The sequence below is a fragment of the Rattus norvegicus genome, chromosome 1 (genome assembly GCF_036323735.1).
Source record: "Rattus norvegicus strain BN/NHsdMcwi chromosome 1, GRCr8, whole genome shotgun sequence".
Lineage (NCBI taxonomy): Eukaryota > Metazoa > Chordata > Mammalia > Rodentia > Muridae > Rattus > Rattus norvegicus.
The window spans coordinates 250514731-250536834 of NC_086019.1; the positions used below are offsets into that span (position 1 = coordinate 250514731).

Here is a 22104-nt window from a genome sequence, read left to right on the forward strand (position 1 = left end):
ATTCTGTCCTGACTGAAGCCTGAGGCCTGACTTCTTCACATCTCAGCAGATTGGGCAACAGATTCCAGGCCAGAGCTGATCCAGGATACAAAGTGACCCCCCAGTGACCTGCCTCTCCAGCCAGGCCCCATAGCCCCCAAAGGGTCACCATCGTCTGGGGGACAAGTGTTCAAACACTGGAGACTGTGGAGTCACTTCAGATCCAAACCGTTACAAGGCTATAGGTGCGGGCACTGCGCCTGACTTAGTCTGGTATGACTGAAGAATGTTTTTGAGTTTTCCTCTGGAATAAAGTCAAGTTGCTTAGAAAGACTCTTATCCTTTTGAAGCACGTTTTTTAAGGCTCTCATAAGACCAGAAGTGCCCTTCAGTCTAGGACTTCCCCCAAAGCAATGACTTCCATAGGCTTCCCCAGTGTCCTGGGAAGGCAGAGCCTGCTTTTCTGACTGGCAAGACACCAACTACTGCCTGGTGGAGCGGCAAGGCTCCTACCATTTGATCCATTAAGGTGAAACTGTGGCTTCAGGTAGCTCTCGCAGTGGCATTAATGGTCCTCAGCAGAACCAAAGAGCCATCTATAAACCCCTCACCACGGCTCTGTACTGCAATCTCTGTCTCCCCTTCCCTGAGGATGACAGCTGGTTGCCTCCTGCACCCAGTCCCACTCCCATGCTCAGAACGATGCTGGCCCCCCCTAGACTTGTTCTTAGGCTGGGAACTCTCCCCCAGTTATAAACCTGGCTGTGACAGGGCTCACCATGTTGCTTTCCTTCCATTAGGAGTCATCAACCTGCATCACCTACTAAGTATTTCGTGTCTGGAAATAGCTACGTCACTCACATCCTCTGCATTGTGCCATCTTGACTAGAAATGGAAGAAATTTTGTGAGAGGTGATTTGGTTTGGTTGGTTTTCGTTTGGTTTGCTTCTTGACAGAAAGCTTAGTTCTGGAACGTTTGGCGATCTCGTCCCCAGACAGCCACGGCCTGGAGTGACAGGCAGGGAACCCAGGGCAGGCACTTGCTCCTCGGGGGGCTGCAGCCCTAGGGCACCAAAGGTGACAGTGCTGGGGAGGAGGGTTCTCTGCAGAGAGAAAAGGGTGAGGGCAAATGATTTGAATCGGGCTGGTGATGCCATCTGGACCTGACTGTAGGTGGGGGCGTTTGCTAAGGGGGGGGAGGGCTCAGCACAAAGGGGTCCATGAGAGACGGCCTATGGACAAAGGAGATGGGGGAGTGAAGGCTCTGGGGGGGTCTGGCACCATCTGTGAAGGGGTACGCACAGATTTGCCTCTCTTCCCTGGACCAGCTCTGTAACCCATATTCAGTTTTCCAGCCACCGTGTCCTCAGTTTCCCTTGTCGGTCACAGATGGATGCACTTGAGTCCAGCATGGCTGAATCCTTCACGGGATGTCATAGAAGCATCCACAAGTCTTACTCTCAAGATAAGGGAAGAAGAGTCCCTAGAGCAGTGATTTTCCAGCGGGCACCAAGCAAAGTACCCGCTCCTCATGCCCTGCCTATTGAACGTCGTCTTCCGGTGTCTGCCTGCCCTCTACAGGTAAGCATCCAAGCTATTCCTGACCCGGGGCCAGCTAACAAACGCTCAATAAGTGTGTGGAACTGAAATAAACTGGGTTGGGCCCTCAATCTTTGAGGAATTACAGACTCCAGAAATCTAGGTGACCCTGGGGCTAAGGATGGATGTGGCTTGGGGTACAGCAGTTGCCTAGTATGTGCAGAGCCATGGGTCTGATTCCCAGCACTGTGAAAGGAAGAAAAGGAGGGAGAGAAGAAAAGACTGGAGTGGAGGGAGAGAGGCAAATGAGAGGGGAATGCGACCCAGGAACACTAACAGGTACTCAAACCAGAGCAGACAAAACTGGACAAGCTGACCCAACTCAGGCCCTGCCCAGGGAGCTCAGTCCTCCATAGGGAAAAATAAGAGCTCCTTCCTCCTCCCTCCTCACTCCAGCCACTCTCTCTTTCTCTCAAGGCTCAGGATAGGGAGACTCCAAGGGCCTTGCTTTAAAGTCTCAGTGCTAGGGCTAGAGAGATGGCTCTGTGGCTAAGAAACAGAGCGCAGCCGCTCGCACACTGATTTCTGGCTTCCAGTTCCACATTAACGCCTGGGCAGTTAACTCACGCAGCAGGGTGGTTTGTTTTTGCTCATTGCTCCGCTGTATGGTGCAAACACGGCTTACTTTTACATCGTTCTGTGGACCGTGTGGGCTGCCCTCAAGTTTGAGCCATAATGAGGGAAGCTGCTATAAATAGTCTTTTATGTATCCTTCGGTGGACTTAATCACACCTAGCCATGATTAAGGAGAGGGACTTGCTGAGACCAAGAGTGGGTGAGTTCGTCTTCGTCACAAAAATAAAATATAAAATAAAAAACAGAGGTAGCAACTCCCTTTGAGATAAGGTGACTAAAGGTGGGGGTACAGGAGGGCATCTCGCGTCTGGAAATGGCCAGGATTATGAAGACGATGGATGTGCATAAACGCACACAGACACGTTTTTATATGAAAGTGTATATCAGCTTATACACTTACATTAGTGTACATTGTGAAGCTGTAAGAGAAAAATTATTTGTCTGCCATGACAGACACACAGAGAGAGAGAGGAGAGCAAAGCACCACGCCTCAGCCCACGGCGTCCCTAATTAATCAGCCTACCTCCATTGTAGAACTCAGCTTCAGAACCAATTCAACCAGCACTCCAAGCAGCTGTGCTCTGAGACAAAACTGGCTGGCTTCCCCTGTGCACACCCAGCGCGTGTACAGCATAACGTCGCTCCAATGGACGGACTGCACATGCAGGCGGGGTACCGGACTACACCAGGTGGTGACATCATAGCCATTCCAATTTGCACACTCCGATTTCACACAACAGAATCACCTGTCAATGCCTTCCTCTGAATGTGTCCCATCACTAAGCAACATGTGCCCGCACCTTCCTCCATTAAGAGGTTTTATAGACGTACACTGTTGGCCTCGTACGTTCAGCTGCACTTGGAGGAAGCCGAGAGTCCACTCCCTGGCTCTTGGAAGCTTCCCTGAAATCCAGACTCAGGCCCTAGGAGGAAATGGCCTCTCAAGTGAAGATTGGGAAGTGACACGGTATCATCCTCAGGGACACTTGACTGAGAACTGTTGGCATAGGACTGAGAGGTAACTCAGCCCACAGGGAACCGTGAGTCCAGAGCAGTCGGATTAGGTCAGTTCCCACCCTGGACAAAGCAGGCTTTCTCCCCTGGCAGGGAGTGGAGAAGAGAGAGAGGGAGAGAGTGTCATTCTGTGCAGGGACTGACACTGTTACCTGCCCAAGGTCTGCTGGTCTCTTCAACACAACGGTGAGCAGCAGTAACCAGCTTCTAGGGTGTTCTCCGTTCTGGTCACAGCTTCTTTACCTCACCCTTCACCTCTCAAGCTCTCTCACACCCACAGTCTCATAACAGAAAGGGTCTGGGCAAGGCGGGAGGTCTCTGCCCACTTTTTTTTTTTAATTTTTATTACTTTTTAATTTTTAGGTAAAGTTTCTAGCCTAGGCTGGCCTCGAACTCTCCACATAGCTGAGGTTGATCTTGAGCTGTTTTGTCTCTTGCCTCTACCTCCTGAGTGCTGTTTAGGCAGGCACTGCTACACCATTTGTGCCATGCTGGTGACAGAACCCAAGGTCTCGGCACACTAGACCACACTCTACTGGCTGGGTTACATGCCCAGCATCTCCCTACTTGAAAAGGAAAACTGAAGGCATGTGCTCAGAAGACACCCAGAAACGCACCCTCTGTCTCCACACGGCGATGTGCAGTGGTCATGAGTGTAGAGTTGAGAGGGAAAGAGAGGAGGGATGGTCTGTGAGCTATGACGAGAACAGGAGCTAGAAACTCAAGGGTAGCTGAGCACAGCCTGCAATGCCACCTGAGGCCATGCTGAGGTCCCAGCCGCCAAGGGCCGTGTCTGGACCTGTGACTCTGAAACAGCACGGGTCCATCTCCATGCCCATGGCCCATGTTATCACCAAAGGTCATGTGGACATCCCTGGTCTAGGCTGGTCCCCTGGGGCCATCTTGATGTCCTTCAGAATTAGCCTCTCCTTTCACTTGCTGAAGCACTTGGGAGAGCTGGCCCACCCCTTGCTAGCTACAGCATTTGGAAGACCTGGCCCTGCACCTTTCCTGGTAACACAGTAGAGCTTGCCCTGGAGGTGCAGGCAAGGGTGAGCAACCCAAAGGGCTGAGCTCAGGAGAGTTGGCATGGAGGGAGGGAGAGCAGGTGAGCTGACCTGGCCCCTAGCCAGAACAGTGCTGGAGAAGCGGCCCCAATAGAGTTCATGCCTGTGGGAGAGCCAGTCCCATCCCTTGCCAGCCCAAAGCAGGAGAACTGGCCCTGCCACTCGCCTGGGTAAAACAGGAGAGCTGGTCCCAAAGGTGTCGGAGCAGGAGAGCTGGTGGGCTGAACACAACAGCCACCGCCCAGGCCCAGACTTTGTTTGGGCTGGCCCACCCTAACATCTACCCCACCTATGAGCTGCCGGAGCATGTGAAGGGGCTGGTCCTGCAGAACCAACGCTGCAGGCTGTCCATGACACGGGGCAACAGGATCTCTGAGAGGAGTCCCCAGTGAGGATCCAGGATTGGTAGAGCAGCAGAAGCCAGAGGTCTGAAAACACACCAGTAGCTCACTGCGATGACAAAGCACAGCTGTGTGGGCAGAAGGGCGTACTGTGTAACACCGTGACACACTGCAGCCTCCGCGGAGAAACTCTTTAAAGATAATTTCGTTGTTGTTCTTGCTGTTTTTCTTTGGAGAAGAGGTCGCAAGGGCCGAGGGTGGATATGGAGGGATGGGAGATAGGTGGGTTTGGGGTACAAGATATGAAATTCACAAAGAATCGATAAAAAGGTTTTTAAGATATTATATATATTTTATATTATACTATAATATTTTTAAAGTTTACTTATTAATTTTGTGTATATGAGTACACTGGCTCTGTCTTCAGACACACCAGAAGAGGGCATCAGATCCCATTACAGATGGCTGTGAGCCACCATGTGGTTGCTGGGATTTGAACTCAGGACCTCTGGAAGAGCAGTCAGTGCTCTTAACCGCTGAGCCATCTCTCCAGCCCAATCCATGAGCATGAGAGGATTTTAAGGATGAAAGGATGAAGGTGGAGGATTCAAACAGAAGTACCTGACCCCAAAGCCCATTCTCTTGCTCTAACTCAGACCTCTGCACCCCACCACCCTGTCAATCAAGTGGAGAGGTGATGTAGACTCTCCTAGACACTGGAGGGCAGACTTCTATATCTTTCTCAAGAAGCTCTTAATGGGTGCCCTGTCCCTTGTGACTTACAGAAACAGTCCTCATGGGCCCTCTGCTGTGTAACAATCTCTGCAGGTCCCTGACCTTCAGGAAACCATTTTTGTTGCCCAGGTGCGGTGGTGCACATCTTTAATTCCAGCATTGGGGAGCAGAGGCAGATGGATCTCTATGAGTTCAAAGTCAGCTAGTCTACACAGCAAGTTCCAGGACAGCCAGGACTATAGAGAGAGAGAGACCCTGTCTATCAAATAAAAATCACACTATTGCTGGCTGCGATAAGTAGTATCATCTCAGACAAAACCCACATACATTAAACACAAGATAGGCCCCAGGTGATGGTGGTACAAGCCTTTAATCCCAGTACTCAAGAGGCAGAGGCAGGGAGATGTTTTTGAGTTCTAGGCTACCCTAATCTACAAAGTGAGTTCCGAGACAGCCAGGGCTACACAGAGAAACCTTGTCTGGAAACAAAACAAAACACCCCGTGGCTAGGCAGGGTGGCACACAGCTGAGCTCACAGTACTCAGGAGGCTGAGGCAAAAGGATGACAAGTCTAGGCCAGTGAGGACGACGTAATGAGACCTGATTTAAAATACACGCGTGGGGCTGGAGAGATAGCTCAGCGGTTAAGAGCATTGACTGCTCTTCCAGAGGTCCTGAGTTCAATTCTAGCAACCACATGGTGGCTCACAACCATGATGCCCTCTTCTGGTGTGTCTGAAGACAGCTACAGTGTACTCATATGAATAAAATAAATCTTTAAAAAAGTAAAATAAAATACACACATATAGATATATATATTATTATTATATCATATATTTATTATGTATAAATGTATATAAAATGTGATGCAGGGCAGGGAGGTGGCTTGGTGGATAATAGTGTCTGCTGCACAAGTACAAAGACCTGAGTTCAAATCCTTAGCATCCACATAAAGATCCAGATATGGAGATGTAGAGCTGGGAGCTCACTGCCCACCAATCTAGATGAAATGATAAGCCCCAGGGTCAGTGAGAGACTTTGGTGAAAGAGAATGATAGAAGGTAAAGTCATGATTAAAGAAGACATTCCAGGGCTGGAGAGGTGGCTCAGTGGTTAAGAGCACCTGACTGCTCTTCCAGAGGTCCTGAGTTCAATTCCCAGCAACCACATGGTGGCTCACAACCATCTGTAAAGAGATCCGATGCCCTCTTCTGGTGTGTCTGAAGACAGCTACAGTGTACTTATAGATAATAAATGAATAAATCTTTAAAAAAAAAAGAAGAAGACATTCCAACACCCTCTGGCCTCCACATGGATGGACGAGTACACCCGCATACATTACCCAGCCATATACCTACACATCCACAAGCCGGGGTGCACTGGTTGGCACATGGCTTCTCTCCAATGGCCAGCTGTCAAAGATCCTTTTGAAGCTAATTAACAAAAAGGGAAGGATCCATTAGAACAACACCGTTTTGAACCCACCAGTTAGTTACTGTGGCATCCCTCCTCCACCCCGCCACATGCACGGGAATAAGGTATATATGCCTCTTGGTGAATATTACCACCTCAAGTTGCAGAAAAATCAAAACCTGATTCCAACGAAGCCTGGGGCACAGCTACCAGCTGAAAGCCCCTGGATTCTCCAAGCTGCCCTGCAGGGAGGCAGATCTTTGCATTAAGAGAGGCCTAAAAGACACATCGAACTTAAAAGTGTGTAAATGCACAGCCACATGTACAGCTGCATCCTTCACAAGAGCCCAGAGAGGAAGCCTAGCGCCCAGAACAGATACACAAAGTGTGGGATGCACATGCAGCCTCAGGGAAGAGGGAAATTCTGGCACACGGTACAGCATGGTGGGCTCTTCAGGACATCGTGCCAAATAAGTCAGGCACACTAAAAGCAAATAGAGTTGCAGATGGCAGCTCACACCAGCAACCACAGCGCTCAGGAGGGGGCTCTCTGTGAGTTCAAGGCCAACGTGGTCTATGTAACGAGTTTCAATTCAGTCATGGTTACATAGTCTCGATTAAACAAGGATCAGCACAGCCCACATCACTCTCCCTCTCTCCTTGCTAACCAACCAATTTTGTTCAGTCCCCTCCCTAGCCCGGGCTCTCTCTCTCTCTTTCTCTCTTTTAACAATGTATCTATTATTTTTAATGTGTATGAGTGTTTTACTCAGTGTCTGCTGGAGCACCATGTATCTGTCTGGTGCTCTAGGAAGTCAGAAGAGTGCCCTGGATACCATGGAACTGAGGTTATGGACAGTTATAGGTCGCCACCATGTGGTTGTTGGGAATTGAACCTGGGTCCTCTCTAAGAACAAATGTTTATGGCTACTGAACCATCTCTCCAGCTCCTAATGTCTCTCTTGATTACTCTAAGCCAACCATGGTGCTTCATTCTCCCACAATGCTCTGTTTAGGAAAGAGTGTGTGTGACTGTTCTAGACTGTGAGCTGGGTTTCCATGTCTGCTGTACACTGTTGGGAAAGCGTCCCCCGCTCTTACTGTGGGACACAGGAACAAGCCCTCCTCCTCAGGCTCACATCAAGTCACAGAAAGACATCTGGAGCTGGGGCAGTCCTCTCATGACTCTGAGAAAATGAATGTCATTGTGAGTGCCACAGAGCTGAAGACAAGGGAGCTGAGGGTTGGTGTGATGTACAAACACTTGCTTCCGAGTCTGACAACCTGAGTTCCAGACCTGGAACCCCTATGGTTAGTCTACTGGGCAAAGCTGTCCTCTGACCCCCACACATGCTGTGGCTTGGACACACACCTACTCCTGCACAAACTAATAATCTTAAAAAACAAAACAAAGACAAGCTAAGACCCCGGTGACACTGCTGACCTTACGAATTCACTATCCTAAACCTGGGCCACCTCTGGCCTTCTTGGAACAGTGAGGAAAGACTTCATTTTTTAAGCCCATATGAGTGTTTTATTACTGGTTTCAAACCACAGAGCTCAAGAGATGACTGTATCCAGGAACTCAGGCTCAGTCAATCCTCCACTTCTCTATCAAGGAACTCAGGCTCAGCCAATCCTCTACTTCCCCATCCAGGAACTCAGGCTCAGTCAGTCCTCTACTTTCCTACCCAGGAACTCAGGCTCAGTCAATCCTCTACTTTCCTACCCAGGAACTCAGGCTCAGTCAATCCTCTACTTTCCTACCCAGGAACTCAAGCTCAGCCAATCTTCCGCTTCCCCATCCAGGAACTCAGGCTCAGTCAATCCTCCACTTCCCCATCCAGGAACTCAGACTCAGCCAATCCTCCACTTCCCATCTATCTCTGACTCTTCTCTCTATCATAACTTTATGTTCACAGCCAGCTAAGCAACCAGAAACTCTGGTCTCACAGCCAAGCGCCAAAAAGAACAGAGATTTCCTCCTTTTCCCCAGCTTGAGGTCCACTGGCTAAGCCTGGATCCTATACTGCCTCCTCTGGCTAACCATTGTGAGTAGGAACCCAGAGTGTTGCTTCCAGGCTCTGTGGCCTAGGCCTCTCTGTGATCCCTTATGCCTAACTCCATGAGCCAGCCATAGGGGCCATCATTCTACTTCACTGGCTCCTTGAGATCATTCACTTACTCAGATAATACCTTAGTGAATACTTATACACTGAGCATAAGGGGTACAGAACAGAACTAAGAGACCCAGCTCCTGACCTTGTGGAGTGTTCAGTCTGGTTCTAACAAGATAGACAGATATTACACAAACAAGCATGAGACAGAGAGAGACAGAGAGACAGAGACAGAGAGAGAGAGAGAGAGAGAGAGAGAGAGAGAGAGAGAATAAACTACTCATGGTGGCTTATACCTACTAGTCCCAATACTCCAGGAGAGTCCAAGAGTTTAGGGTCAGCCTGGGCTACATAGTGAGACTTTGTCTAAAACAAAACAAAAAACAAACAAACAAACAAAAAGAGATATGTACAGCCCTAGTAAGTGCTGTGAAGGAAAAGTAAATGTGGACCAAAGAGTAAGAAAGGAGACCAGTTACAATGAGGAACACTTACTGGGCTCTGCACCACATCAGTTTCAGCCAATGGTCTGCCTTAGAGGGTGGTTGAGAAGTGTGATGAACACACTCTTTGAGACAGCAGACATCCAGTCCATCAGAAGGCCCACATCAGCCCCAGAACCTCCCCTAGCTAAGAGTCAAGCCCTAAAAGAGAGCTGTGTGCTGGGCAGCGGTGGTGCACGACTTTAATTCCAGCACTGGGGTGGGTGGGTGGGGGCAGGTTGATCTCTGAATTTAAGGTTAAGCTGGCCTACAGGATAGCCAGGGCTACACAGAGAAACCCTATCTCAAAAAACCCTATCACAGAAAAACCCTATACAAGAGACAGACAGACAGACAGACAGACACTGAGAGACTGATAGAGACAGAGACAGGCAGACAGACAGACAGACAGAGAGATGGGAAATATTCAGTACCAAACGACTCTTTGTACTTTGTTTGCCTTTGCCAAGATCCCAACATAAAGTGACACCAGCTCAGCCCCCAGTGGCCAGACTGTATCATCACTTCGTGGCGGCTAACTCTGGAGGGGCCATTTGCAAAACTCTCAGAAGTCAGCATGTGAAGACTCCATCCCTACCTACCTGAGGCCTCTCCAGCTCTCTTAGGCAAGTGTTCTATTTCTGCAGGGGAGAGGAGCCAATGAGGGTCCTGTACCTGTCGGAGTGACCTTCTGCCTGCCGCTGAAACTCTTCCTCAGCTCCACTTGGGCCGGCTGCAATCTTGTTACCTCCCGGCACTGCTATGGAAACGCTAAGGAGAACCCACGGTTGCCAAGCTCTCTCTCCTGAAATGTACAGGGCAGCCTGTCCTGGCTCAGAGACAGCACAGGTCTAACAGTGCAGTGTCAACAGAAATGAGTGTGTCCCCGAGAGACACCTTTCCCATCAGGACAAGACTTACAACACAGCAGAGATGCAATCAACCCCAAGAAAGAGGTAGTAACCTAATGGTGAGAGGAGCCCCCCTGAACCCAGCCTTTGGTTTCTGTGGTTGGAACAGTGAGGCCTCAAGTACACGCTGCATCCTGTAAAACAGAGCTCTGATTTTCCTGGCCAACCGGTACACTACTTCAGCCAGAAGTTTCAGGGCACCCTCAAGGCTGCTTCTAGGATAGGGGCATGTGGTCAAACTAGTAAATTTGCATAACCACCAGATCTGTTGCTGACTGTGGGTGACTCTGAGACGAGACCCCTGGTCAGAAACAAGCTGTGTGGAACAGCACGCTGGTGACACAGGCATACCATGGACACACAGATGGGCTGGCAGAAGTATTTCAGAAAGGAAGGCAAATAAAGACCTCTCACAGGGACAAATCATTCTCCCTCCATGATGGAAAGGGTCCAGTGTGATGGACCTGCCAGCAGATGGCTGGCTGAGTGGTCCCTCTCCCCAGAACGGAGAGCTTCTAAACCTCCTGTGAGGTGTTCTCCTCCCTCCCCCATTCATTCAGCACTGCTCTGCTGGCCTCCTCTAGGCCCAGCAGCTATAGACATGGCTTCAACCTGGAACCCACGCAGCAGGAGCCAGACGCTCGGGCTCAGAAGTTTGTCTGCACACTGAGCTGGCTGTAACTGCAGTCACCTGTCGCACCCCCCGAGACATGAGAGAGCTTTGCCTCTCCGGGATGTTTCCTCATTCTTGATACAGAATGGAAGCATGACGGTAGCAGAGGCCAGCAAGGACTCACAATGGGATGGAAGGACTGGTTGCCCGTCTGTGTGGGAACCAAGGAAGGAAATTCTCAGCCAATAACTGAGTCTCCTTCAAATTATCGTAGGCCTTTATTTCCTTAATTGAAGAAAATGTCTCTTCACTTGCTAAGAGTGTTTAATAATAACTCTCCAAAGTTATTAGTCCAGCAAGATGGCTCAGCAGGTCAAGGGTCTTTGCTGCCAATGCTGACGGCCTACGGTCATTCCCCATCCACGGGGTGAAAGGAGAGAACTGGTTTTCACCGGGTTGTCCTCTGAACATCCACATTCACGTCAATGTGTGTGTGCATGCGCACACACACACACACACACACACACACACACACACGTAGGCACACGCACAGGCACGCACACATAGGCACACGTGCAGGCACGCACGCACACATGCACACACACACAAAGAAATGTAATTTGAGAACTGCTATTTACTATGTTCGGGACAGCAGGTTTCGTTGTGACCTTTATACAGCCTTATACTCTGTTTATCCTCGCCCTCCCTCACTCACCCACCCCTCTGCCCTCCCCATCAGTGACCTCTGCTGGCCCCTTTGCTCCCCTAAAACAACCCCCCTTCTGCTCTCTCCTATTACATCCTAACGCACGAGCTTTAAATAGGAACATGTAATTTGTTGCCTTTTTAATAGAGCGTCTTCTACATGGGTATTGGCCTGTAGGACAGTAGGAAACAGGTGTGTTCTTCCTACACTAAGGAGTTTATCAATATGGGTGCGTGTGCCCATGTGGAGGTCAGGGGACAACTTGTAGGACTGAGTCCCCTCCTTCCACCTGATGTGGCAACCCCTCTGCTCAAGACTAAATTTTTAATAGTGTGGAATCTATCCAACTCACTTCATGTCTGTCTGAAATGAACCCAGGACAGGAAGATTTAACGGTTGCCCCCACCCTTTCTCCAGCTGACTGCCTGATGTGTTGAGTGAAAGGCCACTTCCGCCACCTAGTGGCCAAAATAGTGATTACAGACACACTGGACCACGTTGTGCCTGAAGGCAACTTGTAGTTAGTTGAGTGAACTCTAGAAATTAAATATGGGTTTTCTGACTTGAGATATAATGTCTGTGCAAATGTATGCTATCTCTTGAAGACTTGGTGTGGGGGGGGGTTAAAACATCTAACACTTGTTTCTGCTGACTTTTGACAATTGGAGGTGGAGGAAGTATGGGGGGGGGGGGATACGCCCCAGGAGGGACTGCACCAGAGGTCTGGGTGAGAAGGTCTCAGAGTAGCACGCTCACCCTGTGCTGTATGATATAAAATGCAGTGGGTGCTCCTCCCCCTCAGGGCTGAGGGCTAGCATTGTCTGCCACACCCATCTCCTTCTTTCCTTCTTTCACCCTAAGCCCCAGTTGATCAGAATCCCTCAAAAAGGGGGAGACTGGCTCAGTTCAGGCCTCCTGCTCATGCCTACTCTGTGCCAACTGTGTTTAGAGCACACGGTACTAGCTCACAGCCAGACTTCCTTGGCTGCCCCCATGTCACCCTGCCCACCCTCTTCCTCCCAGTGAGCCTTCTCTCCCTCTGATAGCCTTTAATCAGCCCTGCCACTGGATGGATTCAAAGCCACCCACACACTGCTACCCCTACATCCACATGTGATAGCATCCTTCTGTGGAGGCCAGAGGAGGGCTTCAGTTCACCTGGAGTGAAGTGTCGTGTGGGTGCTAGAAACTGAACCACAGCCATGCCCGGCCATCAGTTACTAACAGCCTAGGGTTCACATGTCCAGCATGAATGGAAAGAGGTTTACTTCACACAACGTATAATGGATTTGACTCTAATATAAATGCAGAGTTTATTCTGGTCCTCAAAGACCCGTGAATTCGAACATGATACATAAGCCACTTCTCCTCTATACATTGTATGAAACAAACCTCTTTTCTAAGACATTGAAAATTGGCTGGGCATGATGGTGGCCTGAGCCTTTAGTCCCAGCACTCAGGAGCTCAGGGGGCAGAGACAGGAGGAGCTCTGTCTGAGGCCAGCCTGGTCTACATAGTGAGTTCTGGGACAGCTGGAACTACATAGAGACCCTGTCTCAGAGAGAGAGAGAGAGAGAGAGAGAGAGAGAGAGAGGGAGGGAGAGAGAGAGAGGGAGGGAGGGAGGGAGAGAGAGAGAGAGAGGGAGGTAGAGAGAGAGAGGGAGGGAGAGAGAGAGAGGGAGAGAGAGAGAGAGAGAGGGACGGAGAGAGAGAGGGAGGGAGGGAGAGAGAGAGAGAGAGGGAGGGAGGGAGGGAGAGGGAGAGAGAGGGAGAGGGAGGGAGGGAGGGAGAGGGAGAGAGAGAGAGAGAGGGAGGGAGGGAGGGAGAGAGAGAGGGAGAGAGAGAGAGGGAGAGAGAGAGGGAGGGAAGGAGGGAGAGAGAGAGAGGGAGGGAGGGAGAGAGAGAGGGAGAGAGGGAGGGAGGGAGAGAGAGGGAGAGAGAGAGAGAGAGAGAGAGAGAGAGAGAGAGAGAGAGAGAGAACTCAGGGAGGCAGCTGAACAAGACCTCTAACCTCTTCCTTCTATGGTCAGGTCACATGAGGCACACACAAGAGCATCCACAGACCCGGAGCACTCTGAAAGCCTGTGAGGATCTCTCGCGCTTACTGTGTACACAGAGGCTGGGCTTTGGCATCCTGCTCAAACAAGCTCCACTCTCCCGCCTTGAGACAGGGCTCTCACTGAGCCTGGAACACACCATTTTCCCAGCACTAGCCCCCTGTCTGCCCATCCTACCTCAGCACTGGGGTTACAGGTTCCCAAGTCCACAGTGGCTTTGACGTGGGTGCAGGGGACTGAACTCAGTGCCTGCTCCTTGCACGGTAGCATTCTTACCCACCAGCCCTCTCCCCACTTGCATCTGCCCTCTGATGCTCACACTTAAGGTACTTAGGTCTGTGACTCATTTTTAACGTCAGATCTGATGCTTGTAATATATGCAGTTATGTGCTGTGGATGCTCAAAAAGAGATTACATTGTGCTGGTTCCATAGGGGTGTCCCAAAGCTGAAACAGCAGGGCCTGGGGAAGTCACAACTGTCACCCACAGAGAAGCATGTTCTGAATTAGATGGTGCTGGTGGAAAACAATCTACTTTGCCACCAGCCATACGGAGGGGAAACCCATACAATTATGAGCAGCACGCACTGGCGCTGGCTGTAAACAGCCATGTTACCGAGTCCCTGTTCACCATGCTACACGTTTATCATTTTAGGGAGGACTCTTTTACTATATAAAAAAAAAAATCAACCACTTTCTGTGAAGCAGCACAGCACACCATGCCAGGAGCAGCCTCACATCCTACTTCCTGTGCCTCCTGTGTAAGTTCACTGACGCCACACGAGAGCAAAACGGTATGATGGTGCACTTCTCAGAAGAAATTCCTACTTTGGTTTGTTTGGCTCTGGGTTTTGTTTGTTTGGTTTTGTTTTTCCTGATACAGGGTTTCTCTGTGTAGTCCTGGCTGTCCTGGAGCCATCTCTGTACTCCAGACTGGCCTAGAACTCACAAAGGTTAGCCAGCCTCTGCCTCCCCACCATCCAGCTCTCAGGATGTACCCCTGTCAACAAACAATGCACTCCTGTCTCGTACTACACTTTCATTTCAGGCTGTCGCTGCCCGCTCTGAGCCACTGCCACGGATGCTGATCATAAGGTGATGACCGCGACTGTCTCAAGTCTGCAGCTGTGTCCACGCCGACAGCTGAAGCCTTCCGAGTTAGCCTGTGCCCTCTTCACTCCTCTGGCCTATGATGGCTTCCTTTCTTTCTCTTTTGCCCACAGATTGGGTTTGACTGAACTAATCATTCCTTAATACCAACCCACAAAGTGTAAACAAAAAATAAATAAACAAACAAACTAAAAGGGAGTTGGGTGTCCTTTCTAAAACAGTCCGTTGGGGGCACACAGCCCAAGAACCACTTCCACATGGAATAAGTCGGAGCCAGGCAGCAATTTAGACGACCTGCACTCCTCAAGGAGCGGGGCCACTTACCCCCGGGCTCAAAGTTGTTGTTTTAGTTGTGGTTGTTTTAGTTTTTGAGACAAGATCTCTCCAGCCCTGGCTGTCCTGGAACTCGCTATGTAGACCAGGCTGGCCTTGAACTCACATAGATCCACCTTCCTCTGCTTACCAAGTGGTAGGATTAGAGGTGTGTGCTACCATGCCCAGCCTTAGCTTTGTTTTGTTTGGAAAGGATCTTGCTTATGTAGTCTAGGCTGGCCTCAACCCACACTAGCACTCTGCCTCCCAAGCACTACAGTAGAGTTGTGTACTGCCCCATCTAAGTAAATCCCACTCATCCTGAACCCACCCACACACCCTCCCCATGAGAAAACAAACCAAAGACCAGCCCTTTGTAGATACCATGTTCCTTAGGACAAGAAGCTACCTTCAAAGCAACGGGGGCCAAAAAACCAGTCAGAACCCACAGATATGAAACAGAAGAAATTTAATTTCAGAATATTACATGAATATAAAAGACAATATATATGGCTGTTTCTTTATAGTTACATAATATGTATATATATATATCCAAAATAATCAAAAATAACAAATAGGTACAGCCTCTCCTAAGAAACCTTTTGGGGTCAAGTGAGGGAGCGAGGGAGCACAGAGTGCCGTGTACAGGCAAGCCTTGCTGAAAGGCCTTGGGTGAGGGAACACCTTCCCTATAGCCCACTGGACTGAGCAAGTCAGGGCCATGCTCAAAAGCTCTTCAGCATGGGCTGTGGCCTCACGAACTCCAGTTTCCATGGTGACAAAGCACTCAGGCTATTATTTATCCTCCATCTCCTCACTGTCTACCTCCATCAACAGCACACAGCTCCCAACATTAGCCGTCTAGTAAAGCCAGCTCTGACAGGGAGTCTGCCATCAGCCCACTAGACACTAAGGTCACTCAAAAGCTTCATCTTAGGAAGCCAAATCCTCTCCAAATTCTAGGACAGTCCTGTTAGTTTAGATCTGGATCCTCACTTCAGTCTAAAGACTTTAGGGTGTAGAGCAGGGATGACGCTGTTTCCAGGGGAAAAGGATGTCACAGAGAACAGACCCCAGCACACAACCTGTCAGCATCTTGTGCTGCCTCATCTCCTAGGGGTGCTTCTTCAGCAATCCTGACTGATTCTAGGAGGACCTTCAGAGTACAGAACGTTCTGTGTGGAGGGACAACTATGGGTTCCCTCAGGACCCATCAGCTGTGCTTTAGGTACAACCAATGCTGTCTCCCAGCTGTTCCTACACAGTGCATGTGTGATGGGGAGTGGGGGACAGGACAGGCAAGGGCGGGTTCAAACCTGATCCTGATCACTCATCTCAGTGAGAAAATCCACTTCTGTGATTAGAGAAAAGGTTAGAGAAAGGGCCCACAGCCTCTGTTCACTTACCCAGTACAGATACAAATCAGATATCTGAATCATCATACTTGGGTCCCTCTGACAGCAATAACCACCCGACACTTTGACACAAAGCCAAGACAATTAGCCCCAGAAAGAAAAGAAAGGTACTTTCAAAGAGACTGCTGCAACATGGAAATAAATACATAAATATCCTTTAAGACACAGGTCAGCTGGGCAGTGGCCACTCACGCCTTTAATCCCAACCCTGGGGAGGCAAAGGCAGGAAAACTCTGAATTCAAGGCCACCCTGATCTACAGAGCGAGTTTCACCTACACAGAGAAACCTCTGTCGCAAACAAACAAACGAAAGGTTAAAAACATTGGTTAAACACTGGCTCAAACCAGCAACTGTACACGTTGTCAGAAGGGCAACAGCAGCCTTCGGAGACAGCGATGGAGTTTGTGAGTTTCCCAGAAGATACCACAGGTTAGAACAGCCACATATTACAAGACACAGAAGGTTATGCTTTCCTCAAGTTTCTTCTGCACTGGATCACAGCTTCTATAGGAAAAAAAATGACCTAAAATACCCTTAAAGCAAGTAATGACTGTCCAATAAATAAATAAAATACACATTCCCAAATGCACGTGGTAACTAACTGCCCAAGAGGCCAACTACAGAGAGGGCACACCTCTCTCTCACCACCTCACTGAGGCCACCCCTGGGTGTTGCTTCCATTCTCCCACACTCATCCCCTCAGTCCTGCTCTCTCTCTCTCACTCTCTCTCTTGCTCACGGAGTGTAAACTCCTGGATGCATCAAGGCACTGCTTGGCCCTCTCTGCATAGTGCTACATTACTGCATGGGGGAACACATTTAAAGTGAACTCCATGCTGAGGAGAACTCCTCTGATTTGCTAACATAAACAGGATGTCTGTCTAACCTAACTATATACCTGGCACAAGAAATTTATTTTAAAAAGAACTTTAAAAAGTAACAAACCCACCAGAAAGAGTCAGAAACCTAGACAAATGAATTTACTAATAAGGATGACCTAAAACTGCTTTAGAGAAAGGAACTTAAAATCCATTATAGATTCATACACCTCCACTGCTCCCAAACTATCCAGTTAGAAAGCCAAATATCACATTTCCTTCAGCACTGCTGTTAGAGCAACAAAACAGTGGAGTGTGGAAGAGAGGGCTGACAGACAGACACAAAGTCAACCTTCCTCGCAACAATAACACATTTTCAACTGTCTATCATTAGGTTGGAACCGTATTTTGCTGGGTATCTGGTTCCCCACAGTATGGGGAAGAGGGTGGCACAGTTCCACAGAGCCAGGCCCGTACCTCAGCATCCTCGACTGCCACCTGCTGCTCACTAGACAGTGGCTCTCCATCCTGCACCACTTCCTGTACCCATCCGGACAAGAAGATGGGCAGGAGGCAACTGCTGCAGACCAAGGGGACAACTGCTCCCTGTGGAAACTCTTAGATCTTATCGACACTGCCACACCCATGCCTTTCCTGATTTAAAGCTGCTATGGAGGGGAAGGTGGGGGGAAGGAGGGAGGGAGAGAGAGACAGACACAGAGGCAGAAAGACACAGAGACAGAGAGAGACAGACACAGAGACAGAGAAGAGAGACAGAGGGGTAAGCAGCATATTTGATCCCTAGGAATGTGTGACAGGGTCCTACCAGAGCCAGCCAGCCCTTCCTGGGCCTACTTCAATTCCCACCACATGCACTCAGCAAGCTCTATGTAGCACATCATGACATTTCTCAAGTGACAGTAACTTGGCACAGAGTGTGGCACTGGCACCAGCCATGATCTAGGTGAGAGGATGATAATGAAGCAAGGTAACAAGCACACAGCTATTCTCACATCACCAAGGGGAAGACAGGGCATGGGTGCAGCTTAATAACTGAGATCTGTTAAAATATACTATACTGAACTCCCTCATTGCCAGCTCAAGTCCTCTCTATTAGACACAAGAAATAATAGATTGTCTAAGAAAGCTGTAAATTCTTTGAACACAAAGATAAAGAGATTTCTCAAGCTCAAAATGAAAAGGGGTCAAAGGCATTTAACTTGTAATTCACTTAATTATCTCTCAATATAATGGCTTTTAAAACAAGTAAATAAACAGTTACTCAATACTAACAACACAGAGGAAAGCCTCAAATACCAGTTAAAAATAATAACAATCCACTAAGACCAACAGTGCTTTTAAAAAATATTACTAGCAATTAAACACGAAATGTCCTAATTGAAGAAAGAGAACCAGCCTGAGTGCACTGAGTGAGCATAGCTGGCCTGCTACCTGTTGCACTGTGTACGCTGGGCAGGCAGGCAGTGGCTTCCTGCGGTTAAAGACAAACACAGAGTGCAGCACTCTCTCGAGGCACAGCTCCAGAGACATCCAGTGAATGGGTTAGAGGTATCAGTCGGGTCAGGGTTTAAGTTGGCTTTCACAAGGCAGCAAGCAAGCTGCAGGTCCAAACTTCACTGAGAACAGAAATAACACTTGTCCCACTGAAGAGAAACTTCACTGTGGAGGACAGAAGTAGTAAGTAGATCCTTCAAAAGAATCCTAGGTTAAAAGAGAAACAACCCAATTAGACATGCTTTAAAGCATTCTTTAAATAAATAATACCCCACCTAAAAGCTACAGAATCTACACTTAGTATTCGTTCCAAATTTACAATTAAATAATCTGAGAGTGTGATCCTCTACCAGATAAATACCATCTACTGCTTAGTCTACTCCAGTTTGCTAACTCCCCACCCGACCGTGATAGTTACCACTCAGTAGGGTGGGTATGGTGATGGCTGTCACCCCAGGCCCTTGTGTACATTTTCTCATTCATCCTCACAGTTACCTACAGGGGAGGTAGTTCTCTATCATCTCACACACTTGGAATCTGCAGCCCACAGAAGCGCTCCTGCCCCAGGATAGAAGGCTTTTATACACTAAAATGGAGAACTGACCCAAGTCTAAGTGAATATGGAGCTCATGCTGTTAGTAGCAGTACCCTTTACTAAAACCAAGAACATAAGTCACTGACATCCTGAGACAAAGGGAAAGCAAAAGGGTTGTAGGTGGGTGGGTGTGCAAGTGTGTGTGTTGGGGGGACCAGGGACTGAACCCAGGGCATTGCATATGCTAGGCAAGTACTGTAGCCCTGGTACGATATGTCCCTAACCAGGACATATTGCTTTGCCTCCTAGAACCAGATGCAGGGAAACGACAGCCCAGATGAAGTAAACACCATAAATCATAGTCAACGTCCAGACTCAGTAGTGTTGACAAGAGTTCACCAGAAACCTATTCTGTCTGGCTGAGTTAGGCAGACAAGGCTTCAGAGAGCGGAGGTTCAGCTGGACTTTAAAGAATTAGAAAGTTGGGTTGGGGATTTAGCTCAGCGGTAGAGCACTTGCCTAGCAAGCGCAAGGCCCTAGGTTCAATCCCCAGCTCCGGAAAAAAAAAAAAAAAAAAGAATTAGAAAGTTGTGCCTGCTGAAAATAATGCCCCTTGACGAGAGGGCGCTCCACCACGTTCTCATCTGGGGTGATTTTGCCCCGGTAACCTCAAGGACAGTTCCACACAGGGAATTGTGACCAAGAGGTCTGTGCTAAGCAGAGGTCTCCATCATGCTACTGATGGGGACAGGGACACTGCACTATCTTCTCCTGAGGGTGTTTACAACATCAGTGCCAGAACAGCCAGGATCCCACCCACTGTCCTGTGAGAGCAGCCAGGCTCTGAGCTGCATGCCTGGGAGCTCAGCGCTGAGGATGCCATTGGGAGAAAGCTGTGGAAGCAGAGCAAGGAGCTGAAAGAAGAGGAGAGAGCTTAAACTCAGTTAGCCATAAACAAGCCAGATGTGGGAATCCAAATAAAATCCCAGCTACTCAGGAGGCAGAAGTAAGAAGATTGCCAACCTAAAAGAATTCATGTCTCAAAAAGGAAAGGAAGGGGGGTTGGGGATTTAGTTCAGTGGTAGAGCCCTTGCCTAGGAAGCGCAAGGCCCTGGGTTCGGTCCCCAGCTCTGAGAAAAAAAAAAAGGAAAGGAAGGAAGGAAGAGTGCCCTCAGGACAGGTAAGTGGGGGAGGGGTGTTCTGACACAAGAGGATGCCATGCCTCATCCGCCAAAGGGCGTCCTGAAGAAACTCACTTCTTTCTTTGCAAAGCAGAGCTAACACAATGAAAAGACATGACTTTCTGCTTTTATTTATCTTTGCTCGAGATTGATTTATTATTTATTCTATGTGGGTACACTATTGCTATCTTCAGACACACCAGAGGAGGGCATCAGCTCATTACAGATGGTTGTGAGCCACCATGTGGTTGCTGGGAATTGAACTCAGGACCTCAGGAAGAGCAGTCAGTGCTCTTAACCGCTGAGCCATCTCTCCAGCCCTCTGCTTATCTTTAAATATGAATGTAACAAAAGGCTAACAAGACAAAACAGCATATTCTTTAAAAAATATTAATAACTCATGCTTTGAGTTTAAAAAGAAAATTTAAAGTGTTTTTAAAAAGCATTTAAAAAGAAATATTTGGATAGGAATAACTCAAATATTGAGCTTGCTTCAGTAGCACAATTCTGTGCAAAAGAGAGCAGGAGAAGGGAGCTCGGTCATTCATCACAGTAAGAAGTAAGAAATCACACGACAGCCTAATTTTCTAGAAGACAATAAAGATTCATCACAATGACTCTGTTGTCCCAGGGTGGGGACAAGTGTGCACTACCACTGAATGACATGTCTACATGAGCTCTTTCCACTGCTGACATATGGAGTAGCAACTGAACTCCAGAATCCCTCCTGAGTCCTGCCTGAGTGCTGGATTTCAGCTGTGCAGTCCCATGCCTGCTCACAGCAGCTTTAACAGAAAAGCTAAGAACAACCGTGCTAACTCCTCTCTGAACTAAACATGCTGACACGACTTCTAAGGTCTCTCCACGACTACGAAAGCTGGCAGAGAAAAGAAACATGACTTTCATGAGTGTCCTCTTCGCATGGACGTTCTCAGCCTCACGAAGCCATTTGTCCTTGTGTCTTCTTGTTTAACAAGTGTTCTTAAAGGCTGGAGAAATGGCTCAGAGGCTAAGAGCATTGGCTGTTCTTTCGGAAGTCCTGAGTTCAATTCCCAGCAACCAGAGTGCTATATACATAATAAATAAATCAGTAAAAAACAAAACCAAAACAAAACAAATATAAGACAGCTGATGCATGTGTGGGTCCTGTCTGCCCACAGCAGGTGTCAGTGAGTCAGTTTGGAACTCTGCCCTCAGTACTGAAGGCAGTGCTAAGTAGACTAAGCATCCATTTCTATGACTACAAGTATACCACACCACCTTGGACATCGAAAAAGGGAAATACGCTGACTGAGAAGACACAGGACAGAAGCCCGGGTGGTAAAGACAGACGGCAGCTCTGGTGAGTACCTTTTTTCCCCTCTCTCTTCGCCTCAGACCATTTCAATCTCATTGGTGTCACTGTGACAGCTGGAGAGCCAGAGAAGAACTGCAACGAGAAAACTGTACAGTGGCTTAGATGATCAGACGCCAGTCTCCATTACAGATGAAGGTTATGCCCACGCTTAACTGGCTATGGGCAGCTTAGTGCAGTAGCCTCGCATACCTTGAAGGACTGCCCACAGATACTGCGGAGCCATGCTCTATGACATTTCTGGGGAGAATTAA

At 48.7% G+C, this 22104-nt stretch overlaps 1 protein-coding gene across 7 annotated transcripts in view; it reads right to left on the reverse strand.

Moving 5' to 3' along the window:
• Positions 1-4972: 4972 nt before the first annotated feature.
• Arhgap19 (Rho GTPase activating protein 19) overlaps positions 4973-22104 on the reverse strand; it is a 47003-nt gene continuing 29871 nt past the window's right edge. For 2 of the 7 annotated variants that reach the window (XM_039101419.2, XM_063273204.1), the window contains exons 11-13: positions 21847-21925; positions 6670-6744; positions 4975-6311 (exon numbers count right to left, since the gene is read on the reverse strand). In XM_039101419.2, coding sequence (XP_038957347.1) covers positions 6250-6311; positions 6670-6744; positions 21847-21925 — 216 coding nt within the window. In that variant the 3' untranslated portion in view covers positions 4975-6249. Of the gene's footprint in view, positions 6312-6669; positions 6745-15483; positions 18988-21846; positions 21940-22104 lie in introns of those variants that run through there. The other 5 variants (NM_001401120.1, XM_063273187.1, XM_039101420.2 and 2 more) reach the window with 4 other exon arrangements.